This window comes from Anabrus simplex, chromosome 1 (genome assembly GCF_040414725.1).
Source record: "Anabrus simplex isolate iqAnaSimp1 chromosome 1, ASM4041472v1, whole genome shotgun sequence".
In the NCBI taxonomy this organism is placed as follows: Eukaryota; Metazoa; Arthropoda; class Insecta; order Orthoptera; family Tettigoniidae; genus Anabrus; species Anabrus simplex.
The window spans coordinates 271152604-271180349 of NC_090265.1; the positions used below are offsets into that span (position 1 = coordinate 271152604).

The 27746-nt window shown below is 39.8% G+C and overlaps 1 protein-coding gene across 1 annotated transcript; it reads left to right on the forward strand.

Moving 5' to 3' along the window:
* The first annotated feature begins 1017 nt into the window (after positions 1 to 1017).
* On the forward strand, positions 1018 to 27597 carry LOC136886768 (carboxypeptidase B). Its single transcript, XM_067159577.2, has 9 exons — positions 1018 to 1143; positions 5131 to 5340; positions 11850 to 11940; positions 17599 to 17904; positions 20477 to 20567; positions 20646 to 20791; positions 22805 to 22861; positions 22956 to 23040; positions 27347 to 27597. Exons 1-9 carry the CDS (start codon positions 1073 to 1075, stop codon positions 27532 to 27534), a joined length of 1245 nt encoding a protein of 414 aa, XP_067015678.2. The 5' UTR covers positions 1018 to 1072; the 3' UTR covers positions 27535 to 27597.
* Positions 27598 to 27746: the final 149 nt, after the last annotated feature.

Sequence of the window (27746 nt, forward strand, 5' to 3'; positions counted from 1 at the left end):
GTAATGATGTGTGAACTTAGTAGAGTACTTAATTAGTATTCACCTGAATTTGAAATGGGAAATCAGAGCTTAAGGCTTAACATAAATACAGCCTAACCACGTGTGTATAGTGCTGCTGACCTTTTAGAAAACATTCACTACCTCATACTGCACTACATAACATTAAATTTCACTTTACAAGATTACTTTGAAAATATAATCGTAACAGATATACACTCCTTAATTCTAGATTCTGTTGGTTTCATGGAGACACATGCACAGAAACTGTTCAGCTACGTGGAACTGTTATGTATCTAGGACAGTACTTACACCGAGACTGTTTTAAATCCCCCGTCTTATGGAGTTTTGTAATTATTTTTATACATTTCTTCATAAGTTCGAATTTGTTTGAATTAAATATAACATGATGATTATTAATAAAAGCGAAAAATATTCTGCGTGCACCTTATTTGCACGTAGTGCCAACTACATTGAGGTGAGACTAACTTCTATACTTTTCTGACTTGATGGGTAGGGTATGTACCAGTATTTCAGTTGCAACAAGTTCTCTGACACTCATTCTCACTTTTACACTTCACCATGTCTCAAGCTCTGTGGGATACAGTACAATATGATTGAGAGTGAGATTATAACCAACTAATTTCTTCTCTTGTATTACATTAGATGGTCAGTTCCCATCGAAGTTTTAAACCCATGGTTAAGCTGGAAATAGAACCCAGGCCAGATGGGTAACAACAAACTACTACAGAAACTCTTACACCATGGCGGCGGATTGGAGAACGCTCCCTGCAGATCCATGACCTGCTAGCTGAAAACTGGAACTTGAAAAACTGAACAACACGTTATCACTCAATCAGGGTGATAAGTACCCAGCAAGGTCACGTTACTGATGAGAAAGCTCGAAGTGTGATCTGAAGTGCCTGGGAAAATACGCTCTCTCAAGAGCGGAGTCTTTGATTGGGTAAGATTTTTTAATGACCGATATTCGACAAGCCTCTCTGAAGATATGCTGTGTCATTTAGGGACTATATAAAAAGGGAATATCGGTCCTTCTCGATACTAACAACACAACATGATACGGCGATTGATCCTAGCAGCTGCGCTGGTGGCTATAGCCCTCGCTGAGCAGACGAGATACGATGGGTGAGTGACACTATGTGACACACTTCACTAACTTTGATGTTCTGATGGATGATCTGGAGACAAGTTTGAAGTGCGGTGGAGTTACGTGGATTAGTCCACTCATTTGCGTAATATACGTCAAGGCAGATAATGCGGTTATAAAAAGGAAACTCCAATACAGGGTAATAATAATAATAATAATAATAATAATAATAATAACAACAATAATAAGAAGAAGAAGAAGGAGGAGAAGAAGAATTTCGTGTGGCTATTTCTAGCCGAGTGCAGCCCTTATAAGGCAGACCCTCCTATGAGGGTGGGCGACATCTGCCATTTGTTGGTAACCGCGTGTTATTGTGGTGGAAGATAGTGTTATGTGTGGTGTGCGAATTGCAGGGATGTTGGGGACAGCACGAACACCCAGCCCCCGGGCCAGTGGAATTAACCAATGGAGGTTAAAATCTACGACCCGGCCGGGAATCGAACCCGGGACACTCTGAACCGAAGACCAGTACTCTGACCATTCAGCCAACGAGTCGGACAATAATAATAATAATAATAATAATAATAATAATAATAATAATAATAATAATAATAATAATAATAATAATAATAATAATCTTTTGCTACCGCTTCTTTCCACACCTGTGGGGTCGCGGGTGAGAACTTCGTAGCACATCTGGATTCGGCCCTGTTTTATGGCCGGATGCCCTTCCTGACGCAACCCTATATGGAGGGATTTAATAACTATTGCGTGTTTGCTGTGGTGGTTGGTAGTGTAGTGTGTTGTCTGAGTATGATGAGAGTGTTGAGACGGACGCATACACACAGTCACCGAGCCAGAAGAATTAAGCAGAAGCGATTAAAATCCCCGACCCGGCCGGGAATCGAACACGGGACCCTCTGAACCGAAGGCCAGTACGCTGACCATTCAGCCAACGATTCGGACAATAATAATAATAATAATAATAATAATAATCATAATAATAATAATAATAATAATAATAATAATAATAATAATAATAATAATAATAATAATAATACAGTAATAATAATAATAATAATAGTAATAATAATAATAATAGTGTATACATACAAAATTTCTATTCTCTCTGTCTTTCTCAGCAGTATTGAGAACATGAGAATATTTCAACAGCTGATATTGGCACCCAATAAAATTTATCTCCCTTTTACGAGAAAAATCACTATGGCAAATTTTAAAGCAAATGACATCTCTTTGTGTGAAGTGATTTTGCCCTATTCGTCATGCTGACGCGCACATCTTCACCTATTGACGTAAGGTTGAATTATGTCCATCCTTGTGTTATGCCACTCTCCACCGAGCGATTCTGAGAAATCCGGGATGTTTGGAAGGTTGAAATTGGTACAAGATATATTACAAGGATGAAACATATTTGAAGTGAAGTAAATGAACCATCTCCACCATTATGGCTTATGCAACGATACTAAGTAAAGTAAACTCGTGTCCTCATCCCGAGGTGCTGCAGCTCTTTTCAGGCACACCCCCCTTGGAGGTGAGCTGCATGTACCATTTCGACCACATACCAGCCCTCCTGCCATTCTTAAATTTCTGGCAGTACCGGGAATTGAACCCGGGCCCCAGAGGATGGCAGCTAATCACACTAACCGTTACGCTACAGAGGCGGACTGCAACGGTACTAACCTCCGTCTATAAGAAGACTTATCTCTGAGGCTGGGGAGTCACATCTAAATACATTTGATCGTTATAGGTTTTTCCATGATAAAGATATAATTTGGGAATTCTTCGCACACTTCGTTCTTTCTAGACAGAATATCCCACGTTCGGGGATATGGATTTGTAATAATTTTGTTACACATGGCAATCATCTACTGTCACAAGACTGAACGAAGCCCTACTGCTTGTTTTGAAGTTGTCACGTCCGGAGTACGATATCTAAGAAACGCTAGTTGCTTTACGTCGCACCGACACAGATAGGTCTCATTGCGACGATGGGGCAGGGAAGGGCTAGGAGTGGGAAGGAAGCGGCCGTGGCCTTAATTAAGGTACAGCTCCAGCATTTGCCTGGTGTGAAAATGGGAAACCACGGAAAACCATCTTCAGGGCTGCCGACAGTAGGGTTTGAACCTACTATCTCCCGAATACTGGATACTGGCCGCACTTAAGCGACTGCAGCTATCGAGCTCGGTATCTAAGAAATGAGGGATGAAGCTTTGTTTTGGGTGGTTGCCTACGAGTACATAATGCAATACATTCTCTCACTGAAACCGAGTTTTGAGCCCGTATTATGATTTGAGTTTATTGAGGTGTTGAAAGGAGTTGCAAAAGAAGGCAGGTTTGTGCTAAAAAAATAAAACCAGAAGTCCCACTAACTAACTACCTGCAGAACCACAAGTAATGTCTTCAAATGTCAATGCCGACAGGATTTTATAACTACGCAGGCTGTTCCAGACCCCTGTTTAGTAAAGTTTAAAATCTTCTACTCACTGGCCCCCAAATGATTTTAAAATTAAAAGAAGAAATGTAAATTTCTTCTAAAACTCAAGAATGGAGAACCAGTCCATTTATTAGGTTTCACAAAAGCAGATTTCAGAAAGAAATTTTTGGGTTTATTCCAAACCAAATAAGATTTCAGTTATTTTGTCGAAAGTACACAACAAATTAACGTCATCAACCATCAAGTTCTTAACATTTTGAAAGGTGATAAAATAACGCCAAAAATGAGAGCATGATATTTTATAACTTCCTCGCAGGTACACATTTATCAGAAACAATTAAAACTATGGACAAGTTTATTGTGGATATCCACAGAGTTTGTATGTGCAATATTTTTATACTAATTAACTTTAAGTTCGATGAGATGCCAGGAACATACAATTACATGCGTTCATAACTCATCTTCTTCTTTGTTTGGGCAACTACACGTTATAATGCATGCGATGACGTTTATGAAGTAGTAGCCTGCATCATCCTGTTGAGTTTCTGAACTATCTTCATCCTTCAGGCATGCCACCTCACAATTTAGATATAAAAGTTGGGTACGTCATAATATTATTTATCATAATCTAAATACGAATATTGTTATCTGCAAGCGAGCTATAATGACTGAGATAAAGGTTTTAAAAATTGATGCAGAAATTCTAATGGACTCAGCAGGAAGAACGTGCTTCATTTATATTAGGAAATTCTGATGTATCAATTATTAAACGAAGGTAATTTTCTCTAAATTCAGTCTTCTCTGTCACAATCAACAAGCCATAGGGATTCAGTTGGGATAAATCTCTCCATTTCGGTGTTTAGCAATGTAGATTTTTCTAGAGTCGTAGTACAACTTCCATCTACAACTGCACTCAACATGGTTCATTAAGAAATTTCATTACACCTGTTATGATTCTGTACAACTGACATGTATGTAAAGCTCTTTCCTTAACTTAAAAACATTAACATGGATTTCAATTTTCTAATTATACTTTATATACTAATTTTGATTGTCGAAAACAGGGTATCATAGTAGTAATAATGTAGTATGACATCGCCTGTCAAAATGTAAGTCTTGTGAGTTAAAAAGACTGCAGTGACTTGCTTGTTAATTTCGACGTTCCGTTGTCTGTAACACTCTAGTTAATTACACTCTGTGTTACGAGCTGCTGTGGATGGCAGCCAAAAAAAGCGGCTGAAAAACACTTTAACGACGTAATTCACTTAACGTAATGATAATAATGATACGCTATTAGTTTAACGCCCCTTCGAATGCTATAGATTTCATGATACACTAGTATATCGGAGTTTTGTCCCATAGGAGTTCTTTAACGTGCCGAAAATCATTGACACAGATTTAAGACCCTGTCAAATACAACCGACCTCAGTCTCTTCTGAAGAGAATGTCAACGACTACCTGTCTGCACCATTACGGTGCGAAACTGAATGCATTGTTATGAATGAGCTGTACATTAACCTTTAATTACTGGACAACTTTGTATGTGATGATATGGTGTTTCTCGCTGCAGGTACAAGGTGTTCCACGTGCTACCCACCGAGGAGCAACTAAGCCTACTGGATCCGTTCCAGAACCACCCAGGATATGACTTCTGGAGCAGGAGCCGACATGCAGGTCACCCTGTCGACATCATGGTGAGCCCCACCTACGTGGACATCTTCGAAGAATACCTCGTCAGAAACAAAATGACCTACCAGATCATCATCCACGACGTGCAGATGTGAGTACTCGAAGGCGCAAATCCGAATTTGTTTTGTTTCTTAAAGCAGTATTAATATTCTTGTAGCTTCCAAACACATTTTACATAGTCAAGAAGAGTATTCTCCATCGTGGCCTCGTATTCCTCCGAACTATCGATACATTTTTATTTTATGCAGTCGAGTTATAATAATGACTTAACAATACTAATTACAGTTTCCAAATGGCCAAAGTTCCAGTTGCTTAAATGGGAAGTGTTGATAAAGACTCTTAATCTCTTATTAAAAACATAGTAAGGTCATAAAGTTGAAAATTTGCTACTTTTTTTCTTTGCTAATTGCTTTACGTCGCACCGACACAGATAGATCTTATGGCGACGATGGGACAGGAAAGGCCTAGGAATTGGAAGTAAGCGACCGTCGTCTTAATTAAGGTATAGCCCCAGCATTTGCCTGGTGTGAAAATGGGAAACCACGGAAAACCATCTTGAGGGCTGCCGACAGTGGGGTTCAAACCCACCATCTCCCGAATACTGGATACTGGCCGCACTTAAGCGACTGCAGCTATCGAGCTCGGTTTGAAAATTTGGAGATGTAACATACCATTTTCCTTCTTCATAATTTTGATACCTTTCTCTTGTATGAACATAAGTGTGAATAACGTCTTTAACAGTAATGGCGTCGAACACAACAGCCTGCGAAAAACAAGTCAATAACAATAAGTTTAGGTTAGAAATATCAATATTTTAATAATGTCTAAGCAAAAAGTGATATTTACTTTTCTTTGTTGAAATCATTATAGTTAGGCTGTCTAAAACACATTGTGTGGAACCTGTCCAATAAATGCATATTACGCTTGTCGCGTGGGTATAATACGCACACTTCGGTACTTTTTACATAAATAGCTGATTTGGAACATCCCGGAACAATTTGATCGGAAACAATAACCATTGAAGAACTGCATGTTCTTAGTAAGTGAGGTTCTGTTGCAGTACAAAGTAAGATTCACTTGATTTGGTTTGAGAAATATTGTTGACTAGCAAATGTACCCGTGCTTCGCTACGGTATTCTGCATTGTATACGAATATTGAAGTAAATACTGTACATGCAGTAAATAAGATTGTTTTAAAATAGCATGTCTCTTAGCGTTATCCGAGAAACAATATGCAGAGGTCCCCATACGTTGTTTCCAGTGTAAAGTGCTTGTTACGGATTTGTGATGATAACGACAGGCTCACTTCCCTACTGCGATTCACAATCGAGTTGGGAAGTTTACATTATAATTGCAGGCCCCATTGCCTACTGCGCGGTCACAATCTATTTGGGGAGTTTCCGTTACAATTGCAGGCCCCCTTTCCTACCTCCAGACATATTACAAATTGAAGAGTTTTTATTATAATGGCAGGAAACTTCCCTACAACCAGTCAAAATTGAGTTGTGCAGTTATCATTATAATGATAGGCCCCTTTTCCAACTGCCAGCCAGCTTCCTGCCAGTCACACCAAGTTGATGAGTTTCCATCAAAATAGCAGGCCAGTATGCATAATGCCAGTCACATTTTAGATGGGTACATCTGTTTATAACTGCGGGAACGCTTGCCTACAGCCAAAGACTGTATGCTGCATGCTCCCTTGCCTTCTGAAAGTCAAATCGAGAAGTGAATTATTCATTACAATGGTAGGCCTGCCTCATTAATGCCAGTTACACAGGAATTGGAGAAGGACTCCATTCCTACTGCCAGTCATAGTCGGTGTGCGGAGTACTGATTACAATAGCAGACACACCCTTTCTCGATCGCTACAAAATCGACATCAGTGAATATATATAGTTCGACATACGAAAGTATGTGCTTGTTTACAATATTGCAGACCTTCATTTACAGATTAACTGCTTCTAAACGGTACATCATATCGAGAAAAGATTGTACCATAAGACGCCGGATTTAGCGGCCTAAATTGCTGGTCATATGATATCTCATCTATTCATGGGTCAGATTGAGTTAGAAACTTGGGTAAAATTTGTGTAAGATTATCTCACATTGCATTGCTTTTCGGATAATTAAGTGACAGCTACATACATAGCATTTGGCTCACATATGGCTACTGGGTGGACCAATTTTCGTGTAGAGTATGATGATTCTATCTTTCCTCTAAGTGATGGAAGGTATGAATTATGTATGTGAAAAGTACTACTTTACTTAAGATCGAGAAATAGAGAAAAGTCAAACGTAAAATGGATATAAATACGACAAAAAGTCGTACGACCAAGGTTGTAGATCACTCCAAATTGAACGGGGATTGTGCCATCCGTTATGTGATGATACTTCCCGAAGGTCTGCACCATCATTAAAATTGCCTCCATATTTCGATATTCTTCGGGATAGAAAGGGAAAAATTTAAAGCTCTTGGAAGTTTTCCGCCCGTTACAGGCTAAGTCGTAAAATTTTGCCAAATTTCAGTTTTCTTTCTCGACTGGCAGATTATGCCGCAATCTGGGTTTTCAGTGAGAAGTGTAAAAAGTAGAACTTTCAAGATACTAAACCAAAAAATATGCAGATGATCATTATTACCCCTTAAGCGTGTAGCTGTACGAAAATTTCGACAAAATAGTCTATGTACAGGCACACAGTAGTTACGATTTTATTTACATAGATAAATAAGGAACCTGCTCCACGTACAACACCTTTTGGGCTATATCAGCTGGACTTAACCGGAAAAACGGACCGTTTATGATATCTCCCTTATTAATCCTCCTGTCGAAAAAATGCACATGAAAAAAAGTTTTAGAGATGGAATTCCATCATGTTTGGTCGATTTCCAGTCAGGTTGGTCTTGTACTGTATATATTCTGGAAGAGTAAAATCACCATTTCGGTTCCCTATAAACCGCCAGTCCATTCCGGGAACATGAAATGTTATTGACGATTAACACCTACCGTTGGACAGGTGGATGTTAATATAAAGTTTGACTCAAATATCTTCAGTAGTTTTCAAGTTGTAAAACATACGCTTTACACGCACCCGCTCTTGAGTTAAGTCCGGTGGGACTTGTACCGGAAAACGGTCCGTTAATGATATCTCCCTTATTAATCCTCGTATTGAAATGATGCACATGAGGAAAAAGGCCTAGAAATGAATTTCCATTACGGCAGCTAAATTTACATTAAGTTTGGTTGCAAAATGACGGTTTCGGTTTCGTATAATCCCCCAGTCAATTCAGGGATTCAGAAACAATACTTGCCCTAAAACCTACCAAAGGACAGATGGATTCTAAATATCAAGTTTGGTGGAAATATATCCAGTAGTTTCCAAGTTTTAGACAAACAGACAAACAAACAAACAGACAGACACCAAAACAGAATATATGCAGATGGTCATTATTACACCTGAAACGGATAACTGTACGGAAATTTCGCCAAAATTGTCAATGTACAGACATACTCTAGAAGTGTAGACCTTTATTTCGATAGTTACTGCTTTGCAACTGTACGACGTATCTACAAACGGACTTCACCATCAGACGCCCCTTTCAGTGCTCTACATGGTTGGTCCTATGACATCTTCTCGTATCTCCTTTATTTATGAGTTAGATTGAGTTAGAGTCATTGAATGGGGTGAAATCTTGTACAGTTTTTGAATGCTACTTTATATTTTTGATTCTCATGTGACAGCTAGAATCATAAAATTTGGCTATAACATTGCCAATGGTCATGTCAATGTGCGTGCCGAATGTCATGATTCTACCTTTCCTATAAGTGTGCCAAATGATAACATATACGTGTAAAAGTACAAAATCAACTTGTGTTTAATGTATTAGGGATAGAAATACGACGAAAAGTCACAGGACAAAAGTTGTAGATCTCTCCAAAATGAAACGCAATTTGCTTTGTGACTTTTGATACGACTTACTGATTAGCCACCAATTACCCCGAAACGAAGGTCTGCACCGCCGTTAAAATTGCATCCATATTTCGGAATTTTCCTGGGCCAGAAGTTATACATTTGCATAGCTTAGAATATTTCCTCAAAGGAAAGAGTGTACAGCATTCGGGATTAGCACTCGCATACATACGTGGTAATTAAGGAAGAAAGTAATACAGTTTAGTAAGTTGAAATTAATAGAAAATAGATTATAACAGAGGACATCCGGATGACGACAAATATATAAATACCAAGTGAATGTATTGGAAAATCAAATGCTCCTCAATAAATTATGCCGGAGTGAGTTATGGATATAAGAAAGCGGTAATCGGAGAGAAATTTAGGCGCAGGGATTCTTAGGTAATCAGATAAGAAGATGAATATTTGTGTTATTACTTATGCTATTCGAGGACGGTTATAACCTCCAATGATATTCCGCCAATATCCCGCAGAATGGCCGATTGACGACTCTCTTGCTTTCTACCCAAGGAACAACCACGAATTTAAAGGAATGATGAGGAAAATGACAATACGTTACTTCCCTGCTGGCAAGCAGTCAGAGAGGTTGCCATGGTAACCCATATATTCGTTATCGCTCTGTCGGTCCCTCAATGCCGAGCATGGTATCGGCAGAAAATAGTAAATTTCTCCGTCATTTGAAGAGTAAGGTAAATTATGAACACAACGAAAGTTGTTTGTGATGAAGAGACCTTTCACATACGGTCCACAGAGTTTGCAGAAAATCAATAGTATAAGAGAAAATGGAGGAAGACCGTTGTGGTTTTCCTATAGACCCCCGTCTTTTCAAAGATTTTAAAATGATATGCATATCGAAACCTTCCCCGGGGTGAGTATACTCTAAATATGAAGTTTGGTTGAGATCTATCCAGCCCTTTCGACGTGATGGTGGAACAAACAAACATTTTTATTCTTTTTATTTTGCTAGTTGCTTTACGTCGCACCGACACAGATAGGTCTTATGGCGACGATGGGACAGGGAAGGGATAGGAGTTGGAAGGAATCGGCCGTGGCCTTAATTAAGGTACAGCCCCAGCATTTGCCTGGTGTGAAAATGGGAAACCACGGAAAACCATTTTCAGAGCTGCCGACAGTGGGGTTCGAACCTACTATCTCCCGAATACTGGATATTGGCCGCACTTAAGCCAAACAAACAAACAAACAAACAAACAAACAAACAAACAAACAAACAAACAAACAAACAAACAAACAGAAACGAACAACTTTATTTATAAGATTATTTTTATACCACTCCCCTCGCCCCCTGCCAAAAGGGTGCTAGGGGTGTCTTACCCTCACGCGGTTTGTCTCCTGATACTAATTGATAAGTGTACCACGTTTGGTGAAATTGCTCCAGTGGTTTAGGAGGAGATGTGTCATATACACACCCACACCCACACACCCACGCACACACATACATCAATTTTTATATATAGTAAGAAGAAGAAGATAATATTTTTATATGTAGTTTTTCGATTAATTTTATATCTCACCCCCTTCGCTCCCCACTTGGATTTGCAAAAAATCCGGAGTAATACTATTCATCTCAGAGACCCTGAAATCTATGGATTCGAAACTGTTTTTAATTATTTCTATATCTCACCCCACCCCCCCCCCCCACCCTTTGCTCCCAACCTAAAAGGGGGCTGGATTTTAAAAAAATTCTAGAGTATCACTTTTCAACTCAGCGACCCCGAAAACTATGAATTCGACACTATTCTCGATTATTATTGTAACTACCACCCCCCTGACCCTCTCCCTTAAGGGCGCTAGGGATGGCTTACCCCCCACAGTGATCGTCTCCCGATAGTAAGTGATTCGTGTACCAAGTTTGGTTGAAATTGCTCCAGTGGTTTAGTTGGAGATGTGTCATTTACACACACACTTCCATTTCTATATATAGTAAGATTTTTACACTCGTTCTTCACCCCCTTTCCATCCCCGCCCAAAGGAGTCCTATGAGTGCCTTACACAACAGTATATTTTTTTCCCAGATATTAAGTCTTATTTGTACCTATTTTGGTTGACAGCTATGCCCAAACGTACATGCATAATCTCACTGCTCTAGAATCCTGGAGCTGACGTTGCCATGGTTACGGCAGTTCATTTCTTTATCCGATTCCTAGAGCAGGGGTAGTGTGGTGCCAATATCTCCGTAACGGTTGGTTTTAGGGCCTTAAAACATGGTTTTCGGGCCCGTAGGGCTTACCGAGTTTTGTTCTTTGCGTCAAGAGGATTACATTGAGCTTTGTCTCGTCCTTATACGACAAATTCGATATTTTGCCTATAATAGTATAAGAGAAAATGGAGGAAAACCGTTTTTCCTATAAAACCCCCGTCTTTTCAAAGATTTTAAAATGATATGCATATCGAAACCTTCCCCGGGGTCAGTATACTCTAAATATGAAGTTTGGTTGAGATCTATCCAGCCGTTTCGACGTGATGGTGGAACAGACAAACAGACAGACAAACAGAAACAATTTTATTTATATAGATTTCCTGTGACCAGAAATAAATTACTTAGAATATCGCTGTAACCTGTAGTCAATGCTCGCAGTTTAGTACTTAGAAAGTAATGGTATTCTATTTTTATAGGGTTTTTGACGCTGAGCGCTTGCGTCAGATGACACCTACAAACGCCACTGCTCGTGCAATCTCCTTCTCGAAGTACCTGACTGTCGATGAGGTAAGTTTCCCTGACTTTGCAATGCTTAAGGGAACAAGATCAATCATACATGTATTATTCCTTATTTCATCCCACTTTCCGACCAAATTTGAGCAAATATACCACTTCTGTTCACAGCCATTAGACAGAATCTCGTATTAGCTCTGTTGTTGAGTAATATGCCCGATCCCAAGTTCACAGATTCCGAGTCCGAATGTAGTAGTGGGATTTCTGAAAGGTGGAAATAAATCTACGGTGTGTGGTACGAAGTTGATATGCAAACGATATCTGGAGTTTCATTAGATTATTTTTATATGAAGGTAATATAAATGAAGCCCGATCAAAACACCCGAGCATGGTAGTCGAAATTCCACGATGGTGATATAATTATTATTAGATCATTAGTAAGATGTCGAGTGTGCCTCCATAGCCCAGGCGACAGTACGCCGGCCTCTCATCGCTGGGTCGTGGTTCAAATCCCGGTCTCTCCATGTGAGATTTGTGCTGGACAAAGCGGATGCAGAACAGGATTTTCTCCTGGTACTCCGATTTTCCCTGTCATCTTTCATGCCAGCAGCATTCTCCAGTATCATTTCATTTCACCTGTCAGTCATTAATCAGAGGAGTGCGACAGGTTTCGGCAGCCGGCACAATTCCTATCCCTAGCCACTAGATGGGGGCTTCATTCATTCCGTTCCTGACCGGATCGAATGACTGGAAACGGGCTGTGGATCTTCAGTAAGATGTCGAGGCTTGCGTAAAAATGACCAAACTATGAGGCACTTAGTGTGAACCAATTTCTACGTCCAAATGACATATCACCAACTGCAAACTAATCAAAATGTACACAAGAATTGTTCAGGAAAGTTGTATGCGCAACTTACAAATAAATCACCAGATTAAGAAAGAATGATTTATTTCAGTAAACAAAACTAAAAATTACCATGTCTTAAACAATTCATTAATCAGGGAAGAAACTGGAATCCTCAATTTGGTAACTTGTAAGATTGCTGGTATAGTTCTATATGTATTATACTATTGATGAATCATCCGAGGTTAAGGCTAGGATTAAGTTTATCTAATATATTTTAGGTGAACAGGTGCTGTAGAGAACGGCCCGATTCTGTGTGGAAAGGTGTCATATTGCTGCACGACATGACCTGGTTATATTCAACAAGCCCCACACGTGAACTGCTACAACTAATAACATTTGACCGAGCGAGTGGCTGCTTGATTTGGGTCATTTAGCTGTCAGGTTGCATTCGGGAGATAGTGGGTTCGAACCCTTCCGTTAGCAACCCTTAAGATGATTTTTCAGGTTTTTCCCATTTTCACACTAGGCAAATGTTGGGGCTGTACCTTAATTAAGACCACGGTCGCTTCCTTCCCAATCCTAGCTTTTTCCTATCCCATCGTCGCCATAAGACATATCTGTGTCGGCGTAACGTAAAGAAAAAAGTAATAAAAAGAACATCGGGAGGTACTGGATTATCATGTCCATCTTAACACGGGTACTTGTGGTCAATAATAGAGGTATTTAGACTAGAAACTAAAGGAAAAGTCCAGCGAAACTCTTTCTTCTTCCGACTCTGACATTTTTCTATGCCCAGACAATGCTTAGTTGTATTATTAAAATGCTTAAATTATTATTATTATTATTATTATCATTATTTTTATTATTATTTATTATTATTATTAGTATTATTAGTATTAACGTATTGACTTATTTCACAAAGAGTATCTCAGGCCATGAAACTTGCCGTTATTCCAAGCCAAATTATACATACTACGTTGTATAATTTCAGTGTCTTCAATTTCTTAAATTTATATATAAATTAATTAAATAAACTAAAAATAATATGATACATTAATGACGAAAAGTATGATAATAATCCTTACGACAACAATGTACCCAGTTCAGACGGTGCTCTTTATCTTACGTGCTCTTAGGAGATCAGTAAATACGTGGCGTGAGAGGTCCTTGTTACCATAGCCGTTGAATTGACTGCTTTCGAGGAAGTGACTAATTTGTTTGAATAAGGTGAAAGAACTTCTTTATTCTAAGTGCAGAAAAGTTATCCTTCAAATGTGTTTCGAAGTTTACAATAAGGTTACCTAACTTTGAACCCTAAAATTGGTTCAATCACTCAATCATTCACTACTGATCTGCATTTAGGGCAGTCGCCCAGGTGGAAGATTCCTTATTTGTTTTTTCCTGGTCTTTTCTTAAATGATTGCAAACAAATTGGAAGTTTATTGAACATCTTCTTTGTAAGATATTCCAATCCGTAACTCCCCTTCCTATAAACAAATATTTGCCCCAAATTGTCCTCATGAATTCCAACTTTATTTTCATACTAGCTGATGTACCCGTGCTTCGCTACGGAATTATACTGTACATTGTAAACAGAATTCTAGATTAGATAGTGTACACGTTGTGAGCAATACTGTATTCAATTGCATAGCTCTTAACGTTACCCTAGAAACGCGGCGGAGAAGTCACCAAACGTCTTTTCTCATATGAAGACTGGGTTAGGGAATGTTCATTATAATGGTAGGCAAGCTTTTCATTATAATAGCAGACACTCGCTCTCCACCTGCCTTTTACATCCTCAGAAAGACTGTCTTAGTAGTTTTCCCATCTGAAATGAACATAGGTCACAGTTCTACGCCGCCGATCTAACAGTTCAAAGTTCCAGAGCTGGATAACCAAGCCGCGGGACAGCCGTGATCCGTGAACATTCTTCGTCTTTTCTCGGCGGGATGGGGGGGGGGGGTAGGGGGTGAGAACGGAGGGAGGGGGTCAAATAGCGGAGAGTCCCAGGGCAAAAAATATGCCCTTTTACTAATCTGTTTCCAAGGAGTACCCGATGAGTTGGATAATCTTAATTCTTACAATGGTGGCGGGAAAAAAAACAATCAGACTTGGAGGCAAATTTCTCCCTCTTCACTGCTAAATTTGGAATGAAATTAATGTAGAATTTTATAAATCTGAATAGGAAGAAGCTTTTCTTAAGAAACGGCTCTTTTCAGGGATTAATTTTGAGTTATTTAGTGAATTGTGGTGCTATAATTTGGAGTAGGCCTAAATTGTAATTCTTTTTTGCTAGTGACTGTACGTCGCACCGACTCAGATACTGTAGGTCTTATGGCTACGATGGGATAGGAAAGGCCTAGGAGTTGGAAGGATGTGGTCGTGGCCTTATTTAAGGTAGAGCCCCAGCATTTGCGTGGTGTGAAAATGGGAAACCACGGAAAACCATCTTCAGGGCTGCCAAGAATGGGATTCGAACCCACTATCTCCTGGATGCAAGCTCACAACCTTGCACTCCTAACCGCACGGCCAACTCGCCCGGTAAATTGTAATTCTAGACCAGGGCATACTATTACTACTAAGAGTCTCTGCCGTAAATGTACACACTGCTCATTCAAAACAGCTTGTCAGAGAAGGGATCGAATAGCTGAAATAGCATGATGAACCAGTGTATTACATACCAGCAGTATCAGGAAATGTATGAACCAGAGGAATGGTATGTTAAAGAAGAAAGTTTTCCAACTCCCCAGCTATTTCCCACTAATATTCAGTCAGGCTGTTATACTCGGTACGCAGCAGTAATCCCATCTATCGGAGTTGAGTGGCACCATAAGAGACAAACAATATCACAACAAACAATGGTCAATGTAATGTTATTGTTGATCAATGTTATGCACTTTCGATATTGTAGGCCTTCACATTTAGTTATCTTCTGACTCTGAAATACTACCCTTATCAGAGTCGGTACGGTAAAACTGAATACAACATAAATGATCGCAAATTGTAACTTTTGTTATGTAGTACTTTTCGATACGACCAATTACGTACGTATGTAAAAATTAAATTTTATGTGCTTTCCCCAAAACTACAATTTCATCCAGGGTGAATAAAACTGTTTATAGCTTAGACTGTAGTTTCTTATTCCCCGACTCTATATACCGATTTTCATTAAATTCCGTTAACCCATTGATATGGATTTAGCAACAAGAATACAAATTCATGAATATCTGTGTTATCATAGCCGGCACGATGAAAATGTATAAGACATAAATGATCGGAAATTGAATTCTATATAACTTTACCGCAGTTATGTAGTATTTACTGATAGGACCACTAATGATATAAATATTTGAGAATGACATTTCAGGCCTTCCCCTAAACTACCATTTCACTCGGCGTAATAAAAATGATTTATAGCCTAGATTGTAGTGGCTCATCCTTCGACTTTATATACGGATTTTCATGATATTCTCCTCAGCCGTTTTCTTGTGATGCGTGTACATACATAGACTACTGTACAGACAGACAGACAGACAGACAGACAGACAGACAGACAGACAGACAGACAGACAGACAGACAGACAGACAGACAGACAGACAGACAGACAGACAGACAGACAGACAGACAGACAGACAGACAGACAGACAGACAGACAGACAGACATAAATTACGGAAAAGTAAAATGTACATTTCCTTGTTACTGCTGACATGACCGATACAGAAATACCATTATTTTCACATTCTGAGCAATGTACAGACAAAACTCTTATTTTATATATATATATATAGATTGTGATCTTTACTAGTTTTTAAAGACACCACTCAAACATATTCGTCTACTAATGTTATTCCAAGCCATCTCTCTGCTGACAGCTCGGATCATACTACTTAGTCGTCTACTTTCTCCCAAGTCTTCCCAGCCCAAACTTGGCAACATTTTTGTAACGATACTCTTTTGTCGGAAATCACCCAGAAAAAATCGAGCTGCTTTTCTTTGGATTTTTTCCAGTTCTTGAATCAAGTAATCCTGGTGGAACCATATTCTAGTTGGAATCTTACCAGAGAATAACAGTATATATCCTCTCTTTTACATACGGGTACTTACTACAACCCCTAAATTCCCTCATAATCGTGTGCAGAGATCTGTACCCTTTATTTACAATCCCATTTATATGGTTACCCCAATGAAGATCTTTCCTTATATTAACACCTAGGTACTGACAGTGATCCCTATAAGAGATCTTTCACCCCATCAACGCAGTAATTATAACTGAGAGGACGTTTCCTATTTGTGACTTTTAACCCCGTTTATCATTGCCTACTGTCCATCTCACAACATTATCGAGGTCATTTTGCAGTTGCTCACTTATTTATTACTCTATGCAGAATAACGTCATCCGCAAAAAGTTTTATCCAGGATTCCACTTCCTTACTCGTATAATATATATATATATATATATATATATATATATATTATAAGAAAACGTAAAGGTCCAATAATACTGCCTTGAGGAATTCCCTTCTTAATTATTACAGGGTCAGGTAAAGCTTCATCTACTCAAATTCTCTGAGTTCTATTTTGTAGAAACACAGCCACCCATTCAGCCACTGTTTCGTCTAGTCCAATTGCACTCACTTTTGCCAGTAGTCTCCCATGATCCACCCTATCAAATGCCTTAGACAGGTCAATCGGGGCACAATCCATTTGACCTCCTGAATCTAAGATATCTTGCTGGAATCCTACAAATTGAGCTTGGGTGGAATAACCTTTCCGAAACCTGAACTGCCTTCTATCGAACCAGTTATTAGTTTAATTTTGGTCACAAACATATTCCTACAATAGATGAACCTTGTTTGATTACAGATCAACAGCTACTTGACGAGCCTGGCTTCAAGCTATCCCAGCATAGTGTCTGTCGAGTCCATTGGCAGGTCTTACGAAGGTCGTCCTCTCAACATGATCAAGATCTCTTCTGGCGGTGGTGGTTCCCGTCCAGTGATCCTCATCGACGCTGGTATCCACGCCAGGGAGTGGATCGCTCCTGCCATGGCACTGTACGTCATCAATCAGCTGGTAGAGAGTGGTAACCACAAGGACCTGTACGCTAGCGTGGACTGGCACATCATCCCCGTGATCAACCCCGACGGCTACGCCTACTCCCACAGCACGGTAAGTCTCTATCCAAACACAGAGATAACCCCAACACAGGATCATTGTGCTCCAGCATCACTCAAGCCCGGACACGTTGCTGCACTGACACTGGTCTGCTGCCGTATTTGCACGCTACTTAATATCATGTAATAGTAATAGCTATTTCTGGTGAAACTACTAACAGGCTAAGAATTTACCTGGGTTTAAATGAGATACAAAAAGTTACGTCCCTCAGCTCTTAAACAGATTTCCAGACGCTCAACTAATCTAAGTCGTGAGATATTCGATATAACTTGCCAAATATTCTCCTATAGGTCTTCTCTTATGCAAGAAATGTTAGCGTCCAGTTTTTCTTCTAAAACCCTCCACATGTGATAATCACGGGGTTTTAAGTCGAAAACCTGTCAGGTGATAAAAAATTTAGAGAACTCCTGTTTCGTCGAGCTTTCCCCTCTGTTATCACTGTTCGTCCCCAGTTTCTTTTAATAGAGGAAATCCAGTAGTGCGGAAGTTCCTCACTTTATTACGCACCCTTCCAACTTGAGAGACGCGTGCCACGACATCTGCGAGTAAATTGAAACCGGCAGTCTTTGACAGACGAATACCGCAATAAAAACACCTTGTTCTAATGTAAACAATAGAGTGTATTAAATAAACATTCTTTCTGAAACTATGCCAAAGCGAACACTAGAACGATAGCAAGAACATGAAACGCTGGCGAAAGTAAAATACGTCTTCATTAATCAGCTGATCGTACTAAAATTACATCATCATGCTCGGCTGTTGGACTGAGTATTAAGATTACAACCGCGGCTACACAGGGTGACACCACCGTGCACCCACCTTGCACGGATTTAAAATAAGGACACTGTATGTAGTATCTGAGTCATTAGATAGTTACGGTTTCTTCATCTCGGCGTCAGATCTTCAGTGCTCAAACTTCAGAGACGTGTGCGACTACAATAGACTTCGTTTAGAAGCAATACTATTCAGAGCTGCTCAGTCAGTAATTATGAATTTGTTCAAAATAATCAGTTCCCCCTCCCCACTCTCCATGTCATGTATTTTTGTCTTCAATATCACTTTCCAAGTTTCGAATGTGGTCACCAGTGCTCCATGGCTCAATTTTGAACTTGCTCGGGATTTCTTCCAGCACACTTTTGTCGTGGTGTAAAAGGTTCATGAATTAATTGTTTTTTGAATAAGGTTACTGAGATTGTGACCTTCCCGTAAGATTGCAGTATCTTCTTCTTCCTCTGGCGCTTTCTTCTCACATAAGGTTGGTAGCCATCTTGGTGCAAGTTTGTGTTCTATTATCAGGGTTCTCGTATCGCAGGTGTCGAACCACTGTCACAAGTCTGCGTCTAGTATAATCTCCTCCGCCCGCCCCTACGTTTCACTTCTACGTTCAGTTGTAACAGACTGTTTGTCATTTCAGAATTTGTGCCCGAATTATCCTGCTTTTCTACTTTCTAGAGAATTAAAGCTTCGCATGATTTCCAGACACGACTGAGTAGCTTCTCTTCTCCCCATGTTATCTTCAACGCTGCGCTACATTTCAATTCAAAGGCCTTCGGCGTTCAGCCTTCGACACCGAAAGTAACACCAGTAAGACGGAACACTTAACAGAGCTGATAGGGCTGTTGAAACACGAATTCAACAATTAAACCACCATAACATACCTGTAAAAAGCGGCAATTGAACAGATATGTTCTATGTGTTATATTTCATGCTTGAATAGACTAAAAAGCTTATAAGTTCTACGAACCGTATCGCCAATGAAAAAACTACTTTCTTCTGAACAATCATAGAACTTCACTAATGCCAAATGAAGATCACGGTTGCACACAAGTTATTTTTCTTGCAATACCAATTCTGAATTTAATGTTTTACATCTGGATCATATGCGTTCCTTTGTCAGCATCTGAGTATTTGTTTCCTTCCAGGGTAGTAACAGCGTCAGTAATTTAATACTTGCTGATTACCATGCAGTTTGTTTTTCTGAATGATTATTTTAAGACCAAAACCCTTACTCACTTCATTGCTTCTGTTGAAAAGAAATTGAAGGTCTTCTAAATTGCCATCAAACATCATGGTGTTATCTGCAGAGCAGACAGTGTTTATTTGCTTCCCTTTGGTCTTGATTCCTTTATCAAATTAATCAAGAACAGTTGCAAAAAAGCTTTAGAATGTGCTAAAATGTGCTGTAGAAAGGTTACAATAGTATGTCACAAAGTTTCGTATCTCAATCTCTTCTGTAACGTGGTCTCCAATTTTGATGTAAGCTGTCTTGTTCCAGTACGGCTTTGTGATGATTATTACATCTTTATTTTCAATCTCATTATGCTTTAGTTGTCATATTTGTTGTCAAAAGCTTCTTCATAATCAATTATGTAAAAAAGTACTGTAGTAAAGCTCACAAATTATCGAAAATATTAATTGCACTGACATTGTACACTCTGGCAAACACATTGGAAAAGGAGATTCTTTTGCTACAGTCAGCGACACTCAAAGAAATAATATTTCACACGTGTCATTCGTATTATTACATTTTAAGAGGTACTTCAAACACTTCTCCCCTCTCTTTCAGACTCGTTTGTGGAGGAAGACCCGTTCACAGACCAGCAACAGCCGCTGTCCTGGAGTTGATGCAAACAGGAACTTTGGCTTCCACTGGATGGGTGAGTTCACTTTCATAAGCCTGTCCGTTACCATGTAGCAGTTTGTAGTTTTACTGAATGAACGTTGGAATCTTTCAGAGGTTGGAGCCAGCTCCAGCCCTTGCGATGAGACGTTCGCCGGCAGTAAGGCCTTCTCTGAACCCGAGACTGCTGCTCTCCAGAGTTACACACTGGCTAACAAGAACCGCATAAAGCTGTACCTCACCTTCCACAGCTATGGCAATGTGAGTACAGTATAATAACTGAAATAATAATAATAATCTTTCTTCATTCTTAATCCGTTTACCTTGGTTTTTCTCGCGGACTCAGCGAGGGATCCCACCTCTACCGCCTCAAGGGTGGGGATACAACCGGGGAGGAGGACCAGAACCTCGCCCATGCTGCCGCACCAGCTATGCTGAAGCCTTGGTGGGAGATGGGAAGATTGGAAGGGATAGACAAGGAGGAAAGAAGGAAGCGGCCGTGGCCTTAAGTTAGGTACCATCCCGGCATTTGCCTCGAAGGGAAGTGACAAACCACGGAAAACCACTTAGAGGATGGTGAGGAGGGAATCGAACCCCCCTCTACTCAGCTGACCTCCCGAGACTGAGTGGACCCCGTTCCAGACCTCGTACCAATTTTCAAATTTCGTGGCAGAGCTGGGAATCGAACCCGGGCCTCCGGGGGTGGCAGCTAATCACACTAGGCACTACAATACAGAGGCAGACGATAATAGTAATAGTAATAATAATAATAATAATAATAATAATAATAATAATAATAATAATAATAATAATAAGAATAAGAATAATAATAAACACAAATAGTCCCCGAACCAGAGGAAGTAACTAGACTAGGTTAAAATCCTCGGACCGGTTGGTCAGGAATCGAAACTAGGACCCTCTGAACTGAAGATATTGAGGCTCACCATGTGGTAATCTAACGTCCACGGGTCATCTGTCAGGGCAGTAGTCGTGTGGGGAGACTACAGCTCTTATGCCACAAGGTTTCTTCCTTTCAATTCAGCATGTAAATCGAAAAAGTTTCATGAAGTATTCGTCACGTAAATAATTCTGCTCTAGAAGTGTAGGCAATTGAATGTGGAATTGAGATAAACTTCTTATGAAAGTATGTTCCTAAGCGACAATTAATCACCGCTACTTGTGTAGGCTACAAAGCTAAACTTTTTAATGTATATGAGGTCTAGGGCCAGCCAGATAAAATCAGAAATAAGCAAACTATGACCGTGTTTCGTGTCATTGGGGTACCTCAAGTGTCTATAAAAGTCACGTAAAGGCGTATATAATGCTATGTAGATGCTCCCATACTTTTGTATGCACAAAACCTTTCTGGCATAAATATATAATGACTCTTGAACATCATTTCAGACCGACTAACGTTCGGTTGCCAATCTTTACATGACAATAAAACGATTAATACTTCATCGCTTTAGGTATGTAGAGAAATGTAGGAGAAGGTGTAATAACAAACGTCTTAACTCGAATTCACAGAAATGTGGGCGGCGACGAAATATAGTATTTAATTTTATAAATTCGTAAACTTTGGATATCCGGCGGCCGAAGAGATGATATTTGGAATCCTATCCCCGGAACAATATGTTCATCCTATTCCGAACAAGAGGAATTTGAAAGAAAGCCATATTCATCGACAGGCAAGTTGTATGCGGTTGAGTGTAGCTACATGTTTCACAAAGCAGATAAGGACGAAACAATACTACATCCGTCGCTGAACTGAGAAATCCCTGAACGAGTGAATGGTGAAGGCTTTCATCATTACTTACCTCGGTATGAGTGCATGAGGGAGAGAGTTGGTTTAGTTTTGTTTTCGGACACCAACGTCCCCAGCAATTAATTAATTGTTATCAGAACAGTAAATTTCAGAGCCTCGTGTTTCTTCAAGAGGGGAGATCTTCTTATTTCAAAATATCTCTCTTGTCGAGGAATCGAACTCAGATCCTCGCAGATGAAACACGCATTTATTTATCGTCTCTATTAGGTATCTCCATTGATAACACTGAAAATTACGTAAATCCTTCCACGATACTTAATAAGTGTGTGCCCAATTTTGGAGGTGACATGTACTTTTGCATGCCTGAAGTTGATTCTCTCAAAATCAGAAACTACCTTGTCGTAGAAACTTTGAGTTACTAATATGATTTGATATTCTTCACTGAAATTCATGATGTGCGGTAATTTTATCAGTATGATCTCCTGAGTAAGACATTTTTCTCTTCACAGTACTTGCTATACCCATGGGGCTACACTTCAACTCTTCCATCAGACTGGAAGACTCTGGTAAGTTTCCCTCGCAGGTTTACTCTATCCTAATTCCGTTTCTTATCACCAATGTTCGATATCTACAAATTCTGTACGGTACGTTTGTTCCTAGGATGACCTGGCTAAAGCCGCCAACAGTGCTCAGGTAGCTGCTGGAGGTGATCGCTACACCATTGGATCTTCAACCAATGTACTATGTAAGTATGGACTCAAAGATATACTTTCATTATCATTACTGAAGATCTTTTTGTTAAAGGTAGCATTCGGTGATCAATAAACTATTAAACTATTTTATTTACACTTTTGTGCTCAATATTGAGCGTTCAGTGACATCCAAGGTTAGATAATTTTCGTTCATGTTTGCATGTAAAGAATTCCAACGTATATTCTACAGCAGAACGGGTGGTATGTCTGGTATGGTGTAGGCGTTTTAGTTCGCTGTGATGCACGAAGGCTTACAAGCGATGAGGTTAGGTCGGGGAAGTAGTTAAATGTTGCGGAGGCTGCAGACTAAATGAAAACTCAATTTTCTGAAACACCGCATGAGCGCTGTGTGTATTGCTCATGGTACAAAGAGCCTCAGAGCCGTAAATATTACATCTACTCAAATGCAAACAATGTAATGGCCACGTTTGTATTTCGCATTTTCCCACTGTCGGAATTGCACGTCCATATATGTAAAAGTATATACTCCAGGCAAAGCTCTTCATATAGGTCTATACCATCTTTTTTCAATATTTATGTACTAACTGGTTAGCACACAAACACACACACACACATACATATATATTTATGTATATTGCGCTGAAAGGTGTCTTAAGCCATATTTATTATTATTTATCGTATGATGAAAGGATAAATATCACCTATTTACAAAATATGTACAAAATATACACATATACACACACTCTCAAGTTCATAAAATTATTCACAATACTATGTCCAGATGGTTAATCCACTCAACAGCTTCTTGTGTTCGGTTGTGGGGATCCTTCATGAGACTCTAAACGCTCTGAGGGGACATTCGAGCACTATGTGATGCATGGTTTGCTGTTCTTCGCCGCAGTCGTAATGAGGAGAAGACTTCCATCCCCACTTGTACAGTATTGCTCCTCATCTTCTTTGGCCAGTCCTTATACTATTCAGTACACACCACTGTCGTCGAGGTGAATGAAAGCCTGCGGGCTGCTCCCAAGGAGTTTTAAATAAGTAGTGATGTGTCAGGGAGTTTTGGCGCTGCCACTGATTGTTCCATGCATCTAGTATTTTGAAGTTATTGTCTTGCAGGTTGATTGCTGTTCGCCACGATGGTTTTCTGGACTTTAATCGCTGCGATAATGATGCTGGACAATCTGAATGTATTGGTAGCAGTGGGTTGTTTTCAATTTTCTTCCATGTGTTCAGCAGTGACTCAGATCTTCTTAGGGGTGGGAGTGGAATGTTACTTAGAACCGATAGCCAGTAGTAGATTGAATACATCCTGTGATGAGGCGCATTGCTTGATTGAGCTGCGTGTCAATTATTTTGGTGTGAGCATTGTTTAACCATGTAGAACAGCAGTATTCTGCAACTGAGTACGAAAGAGCCAGAGCTGTGGATTTAAGGACTGATGCATTGGCACCCCAGGTGGTCCCTGTTAACTTCTGTAATATGTTGTTCCGGGTTTTAATTTTAGCTGATACATTCTCGAGATGCATTTTGTATGTCAGTGATCTGTCCAGGGTCACCCCCAGGTATTTAAAGTTACTGCAGTATTAGAGAATCTCATCTCTGAAACTGACTGTAGGATTTTAATTTGCATGTTTGTTCCGCGGGTGAAAAGTTGATACAACTGTCTTTTGAGGATTCGGTCGAAGAGAATTATGTTTGAAGTATTCATCCAATATCTTCAGATCTGCTGTTAATGTTGCTTCAGCTTCGGGAAAGCTTTGGTCCTGGGCTATCAAGGCAAAATCATCAGCGTAAGTACATTTCTTGGACTTGGTATTTGGAAGATCGTATGTGTACAAATTAAAAAGGAGTGGAGACAGCACAGACCCCTGTGGGAGCCCTCATTTATTGTGTGCACCCTACTTGTAGAGTTTTCTGAAAACACTTGAAAATACCTATTGCTCAGCATATTGCCTATTAGAGTGGTTAGTTTCCGATAAGGGATGACACTAATGAATTTGAGTAACAGTTTGTCATGCCAAACGGTATCATAAGCAGCAGTTAGATCTAAGAAGATACCCGTGCTTATCAGCTTCTTCTCAAAGCCATTTGCGATATGAGTTGCTACTGCTAGCACCTGTTCCTCACATCCTCTTCCTGGTCTAAATCCAGCTTGTTCTATAGGAACAACCTTGTTGATGGCTGAGGAGATTCTATTGTGGATCAGTCTCTCTAGCAGCTTGAATGTGACACAAAGGAATGAAATAGGGCGGTAGTTTTCAACTTTTGAAGGGTCTTTGTTTGGCTTTAGTATAGAAATGATCTTGGTTTTCTTGAATAGTGGAGGCAGATGACCTGTTTTTACAATATTGGAAAAGAAGGTGTTCAACCATCTAACAGTAGCTGGACCACAGTGTAATAGAAATTCGGGGTAAATACCATCAGCACCAGCTGCCTTTCCAGGTTTCATGCACTTCATAGCTTCTATAGTCTCTTCTAGTTTAAATGGGGCAGAGCTCAGATGATTGTGGAGCTGACCTTTTCCTTTTAGCCAATTGATGTCCGACTTCTCTTATGATATGTTTTTCCTTTCTTGACTTGGAGGTAGTGATCATGTGTTTGGCCATATCATCGAAGTTTATGTTACATTTTTGCCTGATAGTATTTGTTGCTGTATCCAGTTTCCGTATTAAGGACCAGGCCTTTCTGCTGGAGTGAGTGTGGTCCAAGGATTCTACAGTTTGTTGCCATTTATTTCGTCTACTTTCATTTAGTGATTGTAGAAGGACAGAGGCAGTTGCTGGGTCACCCTTGTCTTCATATTCCTTGAGAAGCTTTTCACTGTCTTCATTCCAGCCAGGGATGTACTCTTTGCGGTAACCTCTTGGTATGCATCATTTTGCTGCACCTTTTAGTATACCAATAAATCTGTTGTAGTTGTTGAAAGTGGGGTTTATCCATCTCATATTAGAGTCAGTCTGCTTTGAAAATTCTGTCCAGTTTGCTTTCTTGAAGTTCCATCGTGGTCTCGGGTAGGACAGGATAATGGGTATGAACAGACCTGTCTGGAGAATTACTGGCCGGTGCTGGCTGTGAGAGAACCTGGCTAGTACTGTGCGATGTACCTCATTGTGAACGTTTGGAGACAGTGTAGTGAAGCACAGGTCAGGTGTATAGCCAAGATTCCATCGTGCAGAGATAAAAGTTGCCTTGTCTTTAGCATCATAAACGAGTTTGAGGTTTTCTGTAACCATCCAGTCAACAAGTTTTTGTCCATTTTTATCATACTTCTGGTATCCCCAGAGAGTATGATGGCTATTGAAGTCTCCAACGATGATGCTTGGATGTTGCAGTGAGGGTAGGAGTGGAGAAGGCCAGATGAATCCTGGTGGTTTGTATAAGTTGATTATCGTCAGGTTACCCACCTTAACTGTTGCTGTAAAGACATTGTCATCTGAAGTTCATGGCAGGACTTCGTAGTTGCTGATGTTATTTCTTATATAGGTTGCTAATCCATATTTGGGATGATTGTTCGTAGCCACAAGTTTAAACCCTGGAATCCTTCCTCTGGTGTAAAGCTGTAAGTCATCTTTAGCATGGGTTTCTTGGAGTAAGATGACGTCAATTTGATGATTCTTCAAGCTTTTGGATAAATATTCACATTTTGCTCTGCCTATACCCTCTACGTTGAGTTGGTAAATTTGTATTGATGGTCCAATCTTACGAACTTGAGGGCCCTGAGATGGACCTGTTCGGGTATTATTTCTCCTTAATCTTTGACCGAGAGGTCGTTTAAGACAGTTCGGTCTCATCTTGATTATTGTTGCTCGCTTAGCACCACCCGGGGAACACATGTGGAGTAATGAATAAGTAAATTCTGCGGACGTGAGCAGCAGTGGACATAGGTATTATTTTCTTCACATCAAAGGTACTTCAGCTGTCACTGGTGACGATGCATCCAAGTCAGCAAAACTGGGTTATCTGCTTAGTGTTTAAATTTCTGATCTTTATATCAGCCTCTGTTTTAATCATAATAATAATAATAATAATAATAATAATAATAATAATAATAATAATAATAATAATAATAATAATAATAATAATAATAATAATGTTCCTCCATCTGATACTCACATGCTGGAATTTTAGCCTGCAAAGGTATTCTTTTACGAGTCAATAAATCCATTGACACACCTCTCGCACATAAACACTCTTAATTGCTATCTGACAGTCCTGGGAATTGAACCCTCAACCTTGAAAACAGGGCAGCCGACCAGATGCGATTTTCTGTTGTTTGATGACTGAACTTTCAGGGAAGTCCACAACCACTGTGAGATACTGTTTGCATTTCAGACGCCGCGGCTGGAGGCAGTGACGACTGGGTAAAGGGTGTTGGCGGAGTGTCTCTCTCATACACCATCGAGCTTCCCGGTGGCGGGTGGTATGGTTTTGATCTGCCCGCCTCGTCCATCAGCAGTACCGTCAAAGAGTTCTTCCCGGCTGTACGAGTCTTCGGGGAATACGTCACCAAGAACTACTAAACAATTGCTCACTTTGACTTTTGTACATTTATATGCAAATAAATACTAACATATTTATTACAATCTCTATGTTACCACTCTGATTATCTTCCTTCGTCAAAAACACGGTACACCTATACCCGAAAGGTGCATGTGTTGAGCTGTGCTGAGCAGCAGTCCTGATTCTGTCCCTTATTGCAAATTTCATCAGCTTTTGCTTTGTTCAGATGATA